This window comes from Electrophorus electricus, chromosome 12 (assembly GCF_013358815.1).
Source record: "Electrophorus electricus isolate fEleEle1 chromosome 12, fEleEle1.pri, whole genome shotgun sequence".
NCBI lineage: Eukaryota > Metazoa > Chordata > Actinopteri > Gymnotiformes > Gymnotidae > Electrophorus > Electrophorus electricus.
The window spans coordinates 18,340,598-18,356,045 of NC_049546.1; the positions used below are offsets into that span (position 1 = coordinate 18,340,598).

At 43.4% G+C, this 15,448-nt stretch overlaps 1 protein-coding gene across 6 annotated transcripts in view; it reads right to left on the bottom strand.

Moving 5' to 3' along the window:
* egf (epidermal growth factor) overlaps window positions 1-14,390 on the bottom strand; it is a 44,173-nt gene extending 29,783 nt beyond the window's left edge. For all 6 annotated transcript variants that reach the window (XM_027014198.2, XM_027014199.2, XM_027014196.2 and 3 more), the window contains exons 1-20: window positions 13,781-14,390; window positions 11,641-11,840; window positions 10,677-10,858; window positions 9,418-9,645; window positions 9,066-9,271; window positions 8,501-8,614; window positions 8,021-8,143; window positions 5,644-5,766; window positions 5,433-5,558; window positions 5,182-5,318; window positions 4,740-4,888; window positions 4,392-4,496; window positions 3,254-3,477; window positions 2,701-2,868; window positions 2,361-2,504; window positions 2,013-2,138; window positions 1,597-1,713; window positions 1,222-1,347; window positions 975-1,097; window positions 667-835 (exon numbers count right to left, since the gene is read on the bottom strand). In XM_027014198.2, coding sequence (XP_026869999.2) covers window positions 667-835; window positions 975-1,097; window positions 1,222-1,347; window positions 1,597-1,713; window positions 2,013-2,138; window positions 2,361-2,504; window positions 2,701-2,868; window positions 3,254-3,477; window positions 4,392-4,496; window positions 4,740-4,888; window positions 5,182-5,318; window positions 5,433-5,558; window positions 5,644-5,766; window positions 8,021-8,143; window positions 8,501-8,614; window positions 9,066-9,271; window positions 9,418-9,645; window positions 10,677-10,858; window positions 11,641-11,840; window positions 13,781-13,991 — 3,101 coding nt within the window. In that variant the 5' untranslated portion in view covers window positions 13,992-14,390. The remainder of the gene's footprint in view (window positions 1-666; window positions 836-974; window positions 1,098-1,221; window positions 1,348-1,596; window positions 1,714-2,012; window positions 2,139-2,360; window positions 2,505-2,700; window positions 2,869-3,253; window positions 3,478-4,391; window positions 4,497-4,739; window positions 4,889-5,181; window positions 5,319-5,432; window positions 5,559-5,643; window positions 5,767-8,020; window positions 8,144-8,500; window positions 8,615-9,065; window positions 9,272-9,417; window positions 9,646-10,676; window positions 10,859-11,640; window positions 11,841-13,780) is intronic.
* Window positions 14,391-15,448: the final 1,058 nt, after the last annotated feature.

Consider the following 15,448-nt stretch of genomic DNA (forward strand, 5'->3'; position numbering starts at 1 on the left):
GCAAGCCAGTAAAGGCCTTGAAGATGAAAGAATAATGACATGGCCCGCTTCCTCATCTGACATAAACGCTATTGAGAACTTGTGGGCCCTTCTTAAACAGGAGATTTATGGTGATTGAAAACAGTACATCCCTCTGAGCAGTGTCTGGAACGCTGTGGTTGCTGCTGCACAATAAGATGATCAACAGATTAAGAAACTGACAGACTCCATGAATGGAAGGCTTATGACTGTTATTGAAAAGAAGAGTGGCTATGTTGGTAACTGACTTTTTTTTTAATGTCAGAAATATTTATTTGTAAATTTTGTGTTGTTTGTTTATTATTCTCACTTTAACAGCTCAAAAATAAACAAGTGAGATGGGAAAACTTCTATTTTTCATTTAGTTGCACAATAATAATTCTGCACACTAAAAGTTGGTAAAAAAAATTATGCACACAGATATTCTCCTAAGAAAGCCAAAGTCGCTTTTGCTTTCTTAAATATTCGTGTTTGAGGTTTATTAACATTTTGGATGGACCGAGAGCACTGTAGTTGTTCAAAAATAAAATGAATCCTCAAAAATACAACTTATCCAATAATTGTGCACACAGAGTAGTTTGAGGAGCTAAGTGCAATGGTGCGCAGCTGAAAGCTTTGCTGTGTTTGGGTGTGCGTGGGAGCACTTGCTTGCAGATGTAGGACTCCAGCTCGGGGAGGTAGAAACACACTCCGTCATACATGCAGTAGGAATCGTGAGTGGATGGACAGCTCTGCACAGAGTCATCATGTCGCCACGGAAACGTGACATCCAGGGGACTGCTCGTGCTTGGCTTAGAGGGGGCGCCCTTTGGATCTTCTGCGCCAGGAGAAAAAATTTATGGACAGTATGACTACCCTGTTCCTGCAGTCCCAGGCTGGTTCCACTGTTCACTCAGTAAGACATTTGCATGAGTGGTCTTAAACTAAATCATTGAAATGCACAGAGAGGTGCTAACCATGGCAACGGGACCCAGAGACTGTGTAACCATGTCTACACCTGCACTCATACTCCCCCAGTGTATTCAGGCATATGGCATTTACATCACATCTGTGTATCTCCAGATGACATTCATCTATATCTGAAAACACACACACACACACATACATACATGCCCAAACACTTGTCAAAGAAAGGAAGAAGTTCACAGATTCACATTGTGAGTGGCAGAGGTGGTCTGTGTGTGTGTGTGTGTCTTCTGTCACCAATGCAGTGATGTTCATCTCCACTGAACCCTGTTCTGCACTGACAGAAGTATCCACCTGCTGTGTTCACACACTCAGAGCGAAGACTATTACACTCAGCCAAGCCTGCTGTGCATTCATCAGTATCTGTACACACACACACACACACACACACACACACCATCGATGCATCATGTGTATTTGTACACTATTTTGACAGAAATCAATGAATTAGTTCAATGATCACTCTGCACTCACACATAAAACACACCAATTTTCAAAGATTCTGTAAATAACAGTCATCAATAGCCACTGTGAACAAAGTAACTAAAACACACACAGACCCGCTCTGCCTGATAATGTTTATTCTTTGTAGGCATGGGAGGTGGTGCTTACCCACACACAGCTGTCCATCATGAGTGAACCCGCGCAGACAATGGCAAGAAGCAGTTCCTTCCACCAGCAGACACTGTGCATTCACGCCACAGCTCAGAGCAGAACACTCATCCTGGTCTAGAGAGAAAGCACACCAGACACCATCCTGTCATTACTGAGGAGCAGACTCCCTGCTCTGAAACAGATCCTGATCACACGTATTGATCTGAAACAGATCCTGATCCTCCCTATACGTCCTGCATTATCATCTATTGTCAGTGGGGATTCCTCTTATAAAAATTTTTAATTTAGAATGTAACTTTAATTTAGTATGACGTGTAACCTAAAACCTTTAGCATGATGCATAACTTTGCATTTCAATTCACTGCAGAGGCAGTGGGACCCATGTGAACGAGACGCCTACTCAGGCTGGGTACCTGACACCATGGTCTCGGTGAAGGGCGCCGGCTCGCCAGCGAGCGAGGCTGTTGTGGACAGGGCCAGAGGTACGCCTTCATCACTCAGAGTCTCGTTCCTCAGCCTCTGTGCCTCACCACCTGTCTCTGAATGCCAAACAAAAACCCACAAAAGAACCTGTCTTTTACTCCCAAGCCTGTGTGCTGTATCTCCACATAAGTGTTCTATTCCATAAATCTACTCATGCCAAGTAGGTCTCAGGAAACGTTGTTGTATGATGTAGGGAAAATATTGTTCAGAATGAACATTTTCCATTTTCACGTGACTATATGTGAGCTGGATGACATGATGGAAAATGCTGGACTGACCCGAAGATGACGTGTCTGTGGGAAGGCAAGTTCTTCCATCAGCTGATAGGATGTGTTGTGAATGACAGGAGCAACGAGCCAGTCCAAATGTGCTCTCACACAGTTGGGAACAACCCCCGTTGCCATAGAGACAAGCGTCTGTCCCTAGGAGAACAACGCAACACCACTATCTCTCTCGCCATCTCTCCATCCCTCTTTTTTTTCTGTCAGTTCCCCCCTTGCGCTGTCTCTCCCTTTCAATTTTAAAAGATTGCACAATATATGGTTAAAACAGAGCTCTCACGATTGGTGACCTTGGAGCAGTGTGTCTAGTGCGTCTGGTATGGCAGTGCGTTTATACCTGGTCTGGCAAGAGGATGCACGATTACGAGGGCAGCAGGTTGCACAGGATCACCACGGAAACACTCCGAGTCATGCCCAGTCCTCTTAGTGAGCTGGTGGATCTGATTATCATCCCAGCTACTGACCCACAGCGAGTCCTCGAACACAGACACACTGAACGGCCGCGCTGGCCCCAAACACACGCGCACATAAATGGATCCATTACATGTTAGTTGGCTTGTGTCTCAGTTTCTGTGAGCTGAATCATCTCATCACAAGAAGGTCCTAGAATGGTTCCATTGGTTTTGCTAATTTACACATTTTTAGAAATGTTCATTACATCATGTTTTCTGCTTATGTAATGTGTTTGAATCTAGAGGTTTTCTTTAGCAACTTTATCTTGGTTGAATAAACTTAACTCAAGAAAAGACAAAGACATAACATTCTATGTACAACATGTACCAGCAGAAAAAACTTTGTGTGTTTGTACCTGGGTGTGTCTCTGTGTGTGCGTGCGTGGTGTGTATGAGAGTGTGTGTGTGTGTGTGTCTGGGTATGTGGTAGAGCCTCACCTACTTCGTACTGGCTCAGCGTGTGTCGGTCAGACCCATCCATGTTGGCTGACTCAATGATTCCTGTGCTGATGTCACACCAGTACAGTCGCTGGGAGGTGTAGTCCAGAGACAGGCCACTGGGAGACACCAGGCCAGATCTCACCAGCACCTCGCGTCCCGTCCCGTCCAGTCCTGAACGCTCCACCGCGGGACGGCTTCCCATGTCCGTCCAGAATACCATCCTCCAGACAGCCAAAGAGAGGAATGCTTCCACATCAAGTTTATTAATGCACATGCATGATCCAGTTCTTTTTAATGGTTTTATGGCTAGTAATCAATAAATACCAGTAAGTTATAGGTAATTAGCAGAGATATAGAAACAGCTGTCTGTAAGATTGATGTGTACCTGTCATGTACGCGTATGAACGTATGAATGTTTTTAAGCAGGCTTCTTTTGTCCTATTATTTTTACATTATGGACATCCTGTTTCTTCTTCCTGTGCTAACTTGTTGCATACCAAAGGGCCTATATAAATCCCTCTCTCTCTCTCTCTCTCTCTCTCTCTCTCTCTCTCTCCCTCTCTCTCTCTCTCCCTCTCTCTCTCTTGTTCGCTCTCTTTGCCCCATTCAATTTCGATCCCTAAGGCTTGACAGATGCGTGTGTGTTGTTCCTTGTCGAGCTCTGGAGGCAGCTCGGGCAGGCTAGGGAACGTAGAGTCGGGGACAGGAACGCTTGGGACAGAGAAGAGCTCACTGGTGCGTTCTCTTTCCCTGACAGCTGTCCTAGAGATGATCCACTCTTCCCTGTACCCAAGAGTCAGGTGTGAGAATCTAGTTTCCAGTTACATAAATGTTCGCTTCACTACCGGTGATGACATAATCCAAGACTGGACTTGGATCAGCAGTTCGGAATACCTCTACTGTACGGTTCAGTGTGCATCTGCATAAATGAGCTACGCCTTCTGTAGCCATGCCTGTGGTTGTCCCTTTCTGATCTGCATCTGATCATGGAATATTAGACACACTTGTTTCCAGCTGTCACCAGCCAGATTATATAAAACACTTATTTTTTCCGTTCAGTCTTGAGGAGGTCTTGCTCTACTTGCGTTTGGTTTAGAGTATTTTGTCACACTAGTAAAGTCTTGTAAAGTCTTACTGAGCCTGAGGATGGACTGCGATGCCTCTGGGTTTCAGGATCTTTTCATGAACCAAGACTTCCCTGTCCACACCATCGAGACCACTCCGGGAAATCGAAGACAACCTGAAACAGATAACCTTATGTGTGTGTGTGTGTGTGTGTGTGTGCGCATTTGTGTGTGTGTGTGTGTGAGTGTGTATGTGCACTTGTTTCTGTATATAAGTGAGTGTGTGTGTGTGTGTGTGTGTGTGTGTGTGTGTGTGTGTGTGTGTGTGTGTGTGAGAGTGACTGTGTTTGTGTGTTTGTGTGTGTGTGTGTGTGTATGTGTGTGTGTGTGTGTGTGTGTGTGTGAGTGTGTGATATTACCCTGTGTCGGTCCAGTATAGTTTGCGATTGATCCAGTCCACAGCCAGACCCTCCGGCATGTCCAGTTCACCAAAGAGCAGCACCTCCCTGGATCCTCCTTCCATGGACACCCTCTCAATCTGATGCCGGGAAATGCTGGCAAAGTAAACCTGCACCACAAGGACATTTTATTCCGGTTGAATTTCCAGATCCAGATAACCTATCCCTTAGTTTTGGAGAAGAAAACCTTACACTAAAATTAATGAGTAACAAACCAGAAAAAGGTGTGTGACAAATACTAAATCACAGAATTCTCAAAGAAATCTTTCCAGTCTAATGATGATATTGTAATTACACCTTGTGGCCACTGGATGGCGAATGGCACATTCACAGCTACAGCATGGACATACGGTCATGACGCGCCCTTCCAGTTGGAGTGAGTGTGATTACACGCGTGTCAAACCTTATCCTGCATTGGGTCGTAGTCCAGAGCTAGGATGGATTCTCCAGAGTTCTGCAACACTCTCCTGTCCCCAGTTCCATCTGTGTTTACTCTCCTGATGTCCACTGTGTTTGCATACAGCAGGTAAGCTGGAGGACCTGAGACATTGCAGAGAGTAATCTCACGATTCCTGGAAGTGTGTGTGTGTGTGTGTGTGTGTGTGTGTGTGTGTGTGTGTGTGTGTGTGTGTGTGTGTGTGTACTTGGCCTTGCCTGTGGCTTTGCATTGTTTGCCATCTGGCTGTAGTTGGTATCCAGGTTGGCACTCACACACCCACCTGCCAGGTGACAGCGTCACACACACTTGACTACAGCCCCCTCCATCCATAGACAGACAACCTGAGATGAGCAAAGATACTGCTTTAGTACCAACCCTCCCTCACACAGAAGTGATGACACAATACAGTACCACACACACACACACCTGTGCAAGAATGTCCATCAGGCTGCAATGTGGATCCAACTGGACACACACACACATCCCCCTCTGGTGTGTGTGTGCATGCGTGATCACAGAGTGTGCCATTCTCCACGCATGGTTCAATTTCTGCACACCCACTCACACGGGGAACACGAAACATTTATTCAGGATTTGATAACAACCAGCTACCACCAACTCATTTTAGTGATCAGGGCCTTCACATGCAGCAGAGGATCCAGAGAAACACATATTTGCAAAGCGATGAAGTACCTCAGAGAGGCACCAGATATGTTCTGTACGGAAACCATACACTTACTCTTTAAACACCCCTGTTTAGATTGACTTAGATTCTTCTTTGAGTCAATCTATATACTCTACGAATGGTCAAAACTAGAACCTAACAGTCAAATCCATCTGAAAGCCAGATTAGACAACGATCTCTAAATTAATCCACAGCACATAGAGTATGCTAATGTTAATGCTAACATTAATACTTATGCCAACTCATAGCACTGCTAACAGAGTAGAGCTGCTTCCAGCCTTGGCTGACTAGAAAATACAGCTACCATTAGTGTAATTAAAATATCATTCAGTGAGGGTATGTGTGTAAATTATTAATATAATTTTATTTTTTTTATTCACACAGGAATATGTTGAATTATTAATTTGAACTATGATGACTGTACTCATTCAACAATCACATTTGATATTCAATAAACATCCAATTTGTTCACATTCTGTAAACATTTAGTAAACAAACTTTATCTTTAATACATAATATAGACTGTGTGTTGATTCGGTACACACTTTTTAGCCGAGCTTTTGGAAAAGTTAGAATGAGAATGTGATCAAAATTCCTAAATGTTATTTCTCTTGTGTAATTTTTAGCACTTTTTCTGTGTATTATTATTTGCATACTGCTGAGAAAGAAAAGCACATGATATGATGCTTGTAAAAGAAAGTAGCAAACAAAAATTGAATGAATGAATGAATGAATGAATGAATGCAAAATCCTGCAGGCTATGTATAGGTTTATTCCAGAGAGAATGCTGCATGTTGCTGAGTGCCAAGGCAGCCAAGTCAAAATGAAAATCTATCAGGGCCCCTAAACTTTACTCAAGGAGCTCTTCAGTCACATTAACCAACTATCTGCACAGGGCAGTTACTCTGGACTCTTTATTTAAGGCTAAGCTGCAGCCAGTGCTAAGCAAAGATAGTATTAAGAAGCAATGATGAAACAGAGCGGGTCGTGATGACTCATTATGTTAATGGTGTACATGGTTGCCAACCTGAGCCAGTGGATGACACTTTAACAAAGCCAGCCGGTTTGGGAGAAACAAGCTTCTTATCAGGAGATTCCCTGCAATCCATTTATGATGTCAAACCCCTAATCTTGCCCATAATCCCATCCAAAAAGGTAAAAGTGCGACTGAGGATTCCCTGTGAGCAGAAGACACTTGGACCTGGAGGTGTCCTTGTTCTCTGAAGCAGGCCTAGCCCCATGGACCTTGAGTGAAACACATCACACACCTCTGATCTGCCCATACCCGATATCTCCCAGTTACTAAAGTTTACTGAGTCATCACTACTGACAATAGATTCCATACTGAATTTAACAGTATGACCGTGTGTGTGTGTGTGTGTGTGTGTGTGTGTGTGTGTGTGTGTGTGTGTGTGGTGGGGGGCAAACGGCACAGAGAGGAGGAGAGAAAGAGATGTGTGTGGGAAGAAAGAGAGATGTATACACATGTGCATGTGGGGTGTGAGGAAAGAGAGAGAGAAGGAGAGCCAGTGATGTATGTAGGGGGATAAAGTGAGAGAGGGACATAGACATGTGGGGGAAGAGAGAGAGAGAGAGAGAGAGAGAGAGAGAGAGAGAGAGAGAGAGAGAGAGAGAGAGAGAGAGAGAGAGAGAGAGAGATGGGTGTACCTGTCTGTGTGGGGTGAGAATGAGGTAGTGCTCATTGTGTGTGTGGTTAATCTGTTGGTCCTTGGTGTTGCTGTGCTCTAAACCTGCTTAGTGCTGCAAAGCTGCTGACTACATATGTTCCCTATTGCTGATCTTACCTCTCTCCTCATCTAAATACCCTGTCTGAGCTCTGCCCCACTCTATCAGAACTACCCCACAGTTTCAAAACTGCCCCATGCTATCAGAACTATCCCACTGTTTCAGAACTGTCTCAGATCTGTTTTCAGATCTACCTCATGGTTTCAGAACGGTCTCACTTTCACTCATTTTTTCAGCAACTCTACAGGGTGAGCAACAGGACCACAATGCAACAGGACCATAACGCCCCACCAAAGCCTCTGGTACTTTGAATGGTTGTGCTATCGACATATTATCACACATGTATTAGAATCATTTCCGCTTCTCTCTCACCACGGCAGGTCTTGGTGTCAGGCAGGAGCGTGTAGCCTTTGGGGCAGGTACAGAAATAGGAGCCCGGAACATTCTGGCAGCCCAGAGAGCAGCCATGGTTCCAGCGGGCACACTCATTTACATCTAAAACACAGAGAGAGAGAGAGAGAGAGAGAGAGAGACCAACAGGTATGCTAATGAACCACAACAGCTGTAGACAAAAATGGGGAATGAGCAAAAGTCAGAGTGAGACTGGAATAATTTTTTCTTTAATTATAACCCTGTTTGTTTGTTTTTTAGCCATCTGTCTCGCACTCCCAGCTGGGGATAGCACTGGCATCATCTGAGATCAAAACAGCCATCACCTTGATAGTACTAGCACTTAGACTATTGAGCCACTCAGTTACTCCTACCCTGCCATTTTCACCGTACTGTTAAAAGTCAAGCTAATTTAGCTAATTTAGCTCTACCTCACCAGTTCCATCAGGAGGAGCAGTGTACCTTCACAGTAGCCTCCCTGTTTGCTGAGGCTAAAGCCTGCCTTGCAGTCACACCGGCCAGAGCCTCTGGGACTGGAGCACACACTCACACACTCCTCGGTCTGAGGGTCACACACTGAACACACACCGCAAGCAATAAACACGACACATGCAGTGTATGCACACCACAAGATAATAACAATACATAATGCTTCATTATATAAACATATCTGAAAGGGACTGTGCTTAGACATGTGTGGGCTTTAAAGTAAATATATATATATATTTGGAATTCAGAAATTGTTCGATAGAACAGTGACAATCAAAGTTGGGAAGGTTGCCATCAAAATGTATTCTGTTACTGATTACTGATAACCTGAGTAAGGCATTCTGATTGTTACTGTGTGATTGCTGTGATTATCATTATTATTTACTTATTAGTTTATGCCGATATTAAATGTCATAAATTAACGTTCAGTAATGAAAGCCTTTCTCTGCATGAATCATGCACGCTCTCCTTTTTCTCTGTTGTCACAGAGAGGCGAGGACAGAGGTGGAAATAGAGCCTGTGACATTCCCGAACTGACCAGGAGTCGAGGGAGTGCCAGTTTCGACTACAGGCTGGATGGTGGAATGAATCACTCGGATATCGGCAGGAACATGCAGCATCTTTCTGGAGCCGACTTTTTCTGGAGAGCCCCCTGTGTACTTGTTGACTCTCATTATACTCTTTGACAAAGAGTCTGTGATGTACACATAGTTCAGGAAAACCGACATCTTCAGAGACTTCGATCTGGTGAATATAAACAATAGGCAACCTTGAGAAAAGACTGAGAAGGTGTGAAAAACACAGCCCTTACAAGATCACTGGAATGTGTTTTTTGAAATTGCAAGATGGATTTTAACCTATTTCATCTGACTACACCACTGCAGTATTACCTTAAGTGCTGCCTGACAACGTTAACAAGGTTGCCGTTGTAGTCACAGGAGCCCATAGCAATCCGCTTTCTCAAACCTTGCTGCACCCAGAACAGTCTCCTGTCCACAGGGTCTATGGCCAAAGCTAGCAACCGGTCCGCAACCTTCAACACGGTGATCCTCTCTCCCCCCACCACGTCCGAGCGCTGGATGCTGAACGTGACCCCCTTGGACAACCAGAAGAGATATCTGCATCAAAGCACACAGCATTGTGGGTAGAAGGCAACCTGAGACTTTCAAACAAACAATAATCAAATACTGGACAATAATCAAAACAATAATGAAAATGATTCAGCATATCGAGGAATTCTGAAGTGATATAATTACTAAATCATATTCTTCATCTTAGTGTAAAGAAACCTTAGAGCACACAGCAGCATAAGGGTTAAGAATCCTCTCTATGATGGGAAACAATAGAAAGAAATTGATTAGAGGATTAGATGTGCCTGCAATGCCAGTTTTATTCTGTTCTCATTAATTATACTGACAGGATTATTATACTGACGGGATTATTATACTGAGGAGATTTTAAGGTTCATTTAATTACGATTCACACATTTTGCTGTGGAACATTTGTTGTGAGTGGGAACAAAATGGCCGACTCTGAGATGTTGAGTGAACTAGCGAGGGGGCAGCTCTTGGATTTGCGTGTGATGACAGATGAAGGTTTAGCCTGCTCACGGTGGGTCAGACTGCACGTATGTGTGAGCCGTGTCCAATGCTCACAGCCCACATGCTAACATGCTAACAGGGTCCTGATTCTCTCACTAGTCAGGCAGCGTGATGAGGACTTGAGACATTTGCCATCAGCACTTTGGTCGCGGAGCACATAGCTGAACAGAGTTAAACAATAGACGTGTTGTTGTGGGTACTTGGAGTGACCTTTTGGCTTTTCTGTTGGATATACTAACAGTTTGAAGAGCTGGATATGCTATTAACCTCATGCGGCTTTGGGATTGCCACTTTTGTACACAAATTGTGGGATATCACAAATTCAGTGTTGGAAGATACAGATTTATAATAATAATTATAAATCATTTACATTTTGCTGGACTTTCCTTAGTGTTTTTCTCTGTGTGTGTGTTAGACATCAGCCATAACAGTTTTAATTTATTGTGTAAAAATCCAAAAAGTGATACTACACTATTTGCCTTTGTTTGTTAGTTTTTCTTTATCATGTGAAAGTACGACGCGTGGGGTCATTCTAAGATGTTTTGTACCTCTCATTTGGGTCGATCACCAAACTGCTGGGCTGAGACAGGTCTCGGAGAACAGTCTTTTCGTTCTTCCCATCAGTCTGTGCTCTCTGAATCCTCCCTCTTTTCCTGATGCTCCAAAACACTGAGTTTTCTATCCAGTCAACAGCCAGCCCTGAGATTCCTTTCCCCAGTGACAAAAGTGTCTGGAAAGGCATAACAAATTAGCACTGGGAGCTTTTGAGAGACAATGCTCAGCAGTTGCTAAATGGAGTTATTCAATAACTGAAATATTGGGGAAAGTTCATGATGATGAAGCAGGATGCCTACGGAGGTCACCCAAAAGCACAAAGGTCAAAGTTCAACCTCCCACACACACAGAGAGAGAGACACAGAGAGAGAGAGAGAGCAGGGCAGAGATGTAGTAAAAATTGTAGTGTAAGCCAAATGGTTTGAACAAAGAGTGTCCAGAGAAGTTTATAATGGTTTTAGGCACCTTGCAAAAATTGCCAGTGAAAAAGTAACCTTACCTCCATAGACGTCCACGGGGCATAATTAAAGTTCTGCAAATTGCATTTAGAACTAATGCATCAATTCAGTTCTCTAACATTCACCAACCGTTCCATTTAAATTCTATCTTAATTGCAATTAATATAATTTTAATACATGGCTCTGAGCAACACTTACCTATGATTGGTCAATTAGCATTTCGAGAGCCACTGAATCTTATGACAGATTGGTAATAGGCAATCATTCTAGTTCTGATAGATAAGCCTCCTTAGTAAGCTTGTAACTGGCTAATAAAATACATGCAAAATGATATTCATGTCTGGCTATTGGTAATTAGCTGTGTAATAAGTAGGAAATTATCCAGCTAGCTGGTAATTATGGCAAAATAAACCCATAATGAATTAGCAGTAATTTTGTAAATTTGAATTTAATTTTATATATTTATAAGATGTTTTTACTAGTGGTTTTTCAGTTGTACCTGTCTGTGTGTCCCCCCCAGGTGAGCACGACTCAGAACTCCTGTGTGTGTGTTGACCCAGTACAGGCATCCCTCTCTGGAGTGGAAGTCCAGCAGAACAGAACTGCCCACTCCCGACAAGATCCGCTCCTGCTCACCACCACCCAGGCTCATCCGGAGAATGGCGTTCCCCATGCCAACGAGGAGGTACGGCTGGAAATCTTTGCAAACCAAACACAAACGAAACTAAGGAATGGTGACTTTCAATTACTAATATTTATATTAATTTGCATTAACAGGAGATGTCTGCCTCATGCCATACTCTCTCAGATTGTATGATCATATTGAGTAAGAGGATAAATTGGTTGAAAATTCCATTATACAAAAAATAAACTTTGTTTTCAAGGAAAAATGACTTTCATTTTCTAATTTCTTCATTTTCACGGTAAAACAATGATATCATATTCCATTTTACTCTAAATTGAAATGTACTCTCTGCAGTGATTATTCATGTGACATATAGACGTTGGCCATGTTTTGGTATTACAAAACCAACATAAACACTGGTCATGTTTAAATAAAACCACCATAAACATTGGCCATGTTTATGAAGTTTTACTAATGATATATAGCCGTCTGGAAACTATAGTTCCAGAGACCTTAATCTCTCAGCCCAAAATGAATCTGTTTTTGGACTATATGTATATGTGGGAATGTGTGTTTAGATTGAGCATCCAAAAGCTCACACTTTTTTTAAATGTGAAAGAGACTGGAATTTGGCTTTAGAAGAGCTTGTGAGTTTCAAACAGCGGATAAAATGATTAAAAAAACTATATCATTATTAAACAGGTTTTTGAACTTATACCTACAACAAGACAATCTCAATGCAACCCGGTTGCCTTTGAAAGCCTGTCTATGATAATCATTGCCTTGTAACAGTAGCAGGCAACTAGCTATAAGAAATGTTCATGGCATCCATTAGCAACCGGATTCTACCAGGAATACAATGGAACACAGGCAATGGACTGTGTTAAATGATTTAGCGACTGCCAATATGTTGTAAAAGCTGAACTTTACACACAAAAAAGAGCATGTCCTGCTAAAATGGGCTGTGTGCTGCCTTTTTAGACCTCACGGGTGGGAAGTTCACAGACGTCTCAGATGTATGTGGATGAAAAGATGCAGTTTCCACAGCAACAAGTATGATAATGGAAGCTTTCTAGTTTTCTGTGCTGAACTTTGGGCTACTCTTGTGAGTTCCACAAAGACGCTACGTTGCTAGGATAGTGACAGAGAGCGGAGAAAACGTATTACAACATGCCATTTGGGAGTTTTCTACCATTCTGTGGGCACTAGCTATCTTAATGAATGGTGTGAGACAATGGCACATGGTGAATAGTTAATTTTTCTTAACTTAAGTAGAATACTTTTATAGTTGTTCTTGGCATTCACCAGAAAATAACACCTGACAATACCTATGACTAAAAAGTATTAACAAACCCACTTAGAAAATCTGAGGTTTTGGACAGATGTTTCTCACCTTCTACAATAAAACTGTGACATGAGTGAATTGGAAAAAGACCTGGACCTGCTAAAGAACGTGTGATAACCTGAACAAGATCATGAGCATTAGTGGTCAGAAGGTAGGGAGAGTGTTCATGAATATAGCCCAGGTCGTATGTTCTTATGCTAACTCTTATCCCACTGCGTCTGGAGGGCTCTCACCCCTCAATAAGCACGTGCTAAAAATCCACTTTCTCAATCAAACAGAAAATCAGATGCCCCACTAGTGTTGATGGAGAAAGAAACAAGTGTGTTTCCTGGATTGAAACCCGTGTTTTTCCAGGAATCTGTATTGAAACCAGTCTGTATTTTGTGTTTATATAATTTTACTTACAGTATAAGTGTCAGTAAGCAAGGTATTTACCATCATCAGGTATTTACCATCCAATACAGTAGTAGTATAGTAGTATAATCCAGTATAGCTATTTTTACTACATCAAAAGCATCACCATGTTAACTTTACTGTAGTTTAGAAGGAGTGATGACTAGCTGTATATTGCACCATCATCTCTTACGCTACCATGACACAGCAAACCAAGGCAAAGACCACACACCTTAAGCCCTATACACTCCCAAAGCCAAAGAGAAGCTCGCTCACCCACACAGCTCCAGTTGCCTCCTGCCATGCTGTGCGATCCCCAGCAAGCCCCCGCGCTGGCAGGGCTGGAGTCCTGGGCAGGCCCCCCGTTCCCCACCCAGAAGCACAGGTGCAGCACGGCCGCTAGCCTCCCCAAAAACATAATCCCACTGCAGTGACTAAGTGCTGTCACTATCAGTCGTTCCCTTGGACACAGCGCCACGGTGACCATTCATGACCACCGCACATCCTTCATGTGGGTCTCAGCACAGAGAGAGAGAGAGAGAGAGAGAGAGAGAGAGAGAGAGAGAGAGAGAGACATGAGACTAAGCCAGTATCCAGCGTATCAGTGGGCATGAGCTGGAGGACTCCAGATGCCTCTCCAAACCAAGCTGGCCAGCTCAGAACACTCAGGACTGTCCAGAGCCTGCCACACACACACACACACACAATGACACACACACACACACACACACACACACACACACAGAGCTCCACTTTCTCCTGCCTGTCCTTTTGTGTTTTAACTGTTTTGGAAGCAAAGTATGAAATTCCTGACAGTCCCATGGTGAATCTGACACATGGTGAAGCTTCTCCACTCAGAGCCTGCATCCCCCGCTGCGTGTATGTGTGTGTGTGTCTGTGTGTGTGTGTGTGAGGGAGGGGTTATTTGACTAGATGTCTTTTGTAGACTAGATGTCTTTTGTTGTGGGACGGGGTCCTTCATCTCTCCCAGTCCCCCGACACAAACAAACGTATGTGCCCCGCTGAACCAGTCGGACAGCTGCCGACATAACGCAGGCAGAGAACCAACACTTTGTCATGCTTGGAGCGTTTTTGTTTACTCTGTCAGATGACCCTCTTAGTCTGGGAATGACAGGCATATTGTTATTGGCATTGCTGTCTGAGCTCGGGGGAAGAATGCTGTCCTGTAGTCGCAAACAACAGCCACGCTCAGCCCCCATCACAATGGTAGCTTCTGACATGAACCCACAGCACGCACTGAGTAACGCAAAGCCTGATGCACCGTCTTGGCAGTTGAATATCTCAAATAGCTTTAGTTTTAGCAAAAGCAGAGTGAACCTTTTTAAAAACAAAGTTGTTTTTGCATCAACAGTTAATGTGTTTTTGATTAGTATACTGCCTTTGACATGTGACAATGAATGCATTTAGTGACTCCTGGACTTCAGTTTAGCATGATGGCATGACATCTGGCAAGACCGGCAAGGTTTAGACTTACCCAATTGGCCTTAGCTCATAATTCTTCATTCTCTGGGTGTGTGTGTGTGTGTGTGTGTGTGTGTGAGAGACAGAGAGAGAGAGAGAGAGAGAGAGAGAGAGAGAGAGAGAGAGAGAGAGAGAGAGAGAGAGAGAGAGAGAGAGAGAGAGAGAGAGAGAGAGAGAGATAGATTCACCTTATAACACTCTCTTCTGGCACAACACTCGGGAAGCATGGAGACTTGGTGGTTAACACAACCTATCTGGGTACAGTGTCCATGTTATCCCTGTGTTTGCATGGGGTTCCTCCCACAGTCCAAAAATATGGAGGTTAGGTCAGTTGGCTATCCTAATCATTTATCCTGGTTTGTGTTTATGAATGCCCAGTCATGACTACCTTAATAAAGTTAATAAAGTCCTGCTGTGAGAGTGTGTATGATTGCCAGTTCAGAGTACGTTGTATGCAATTGT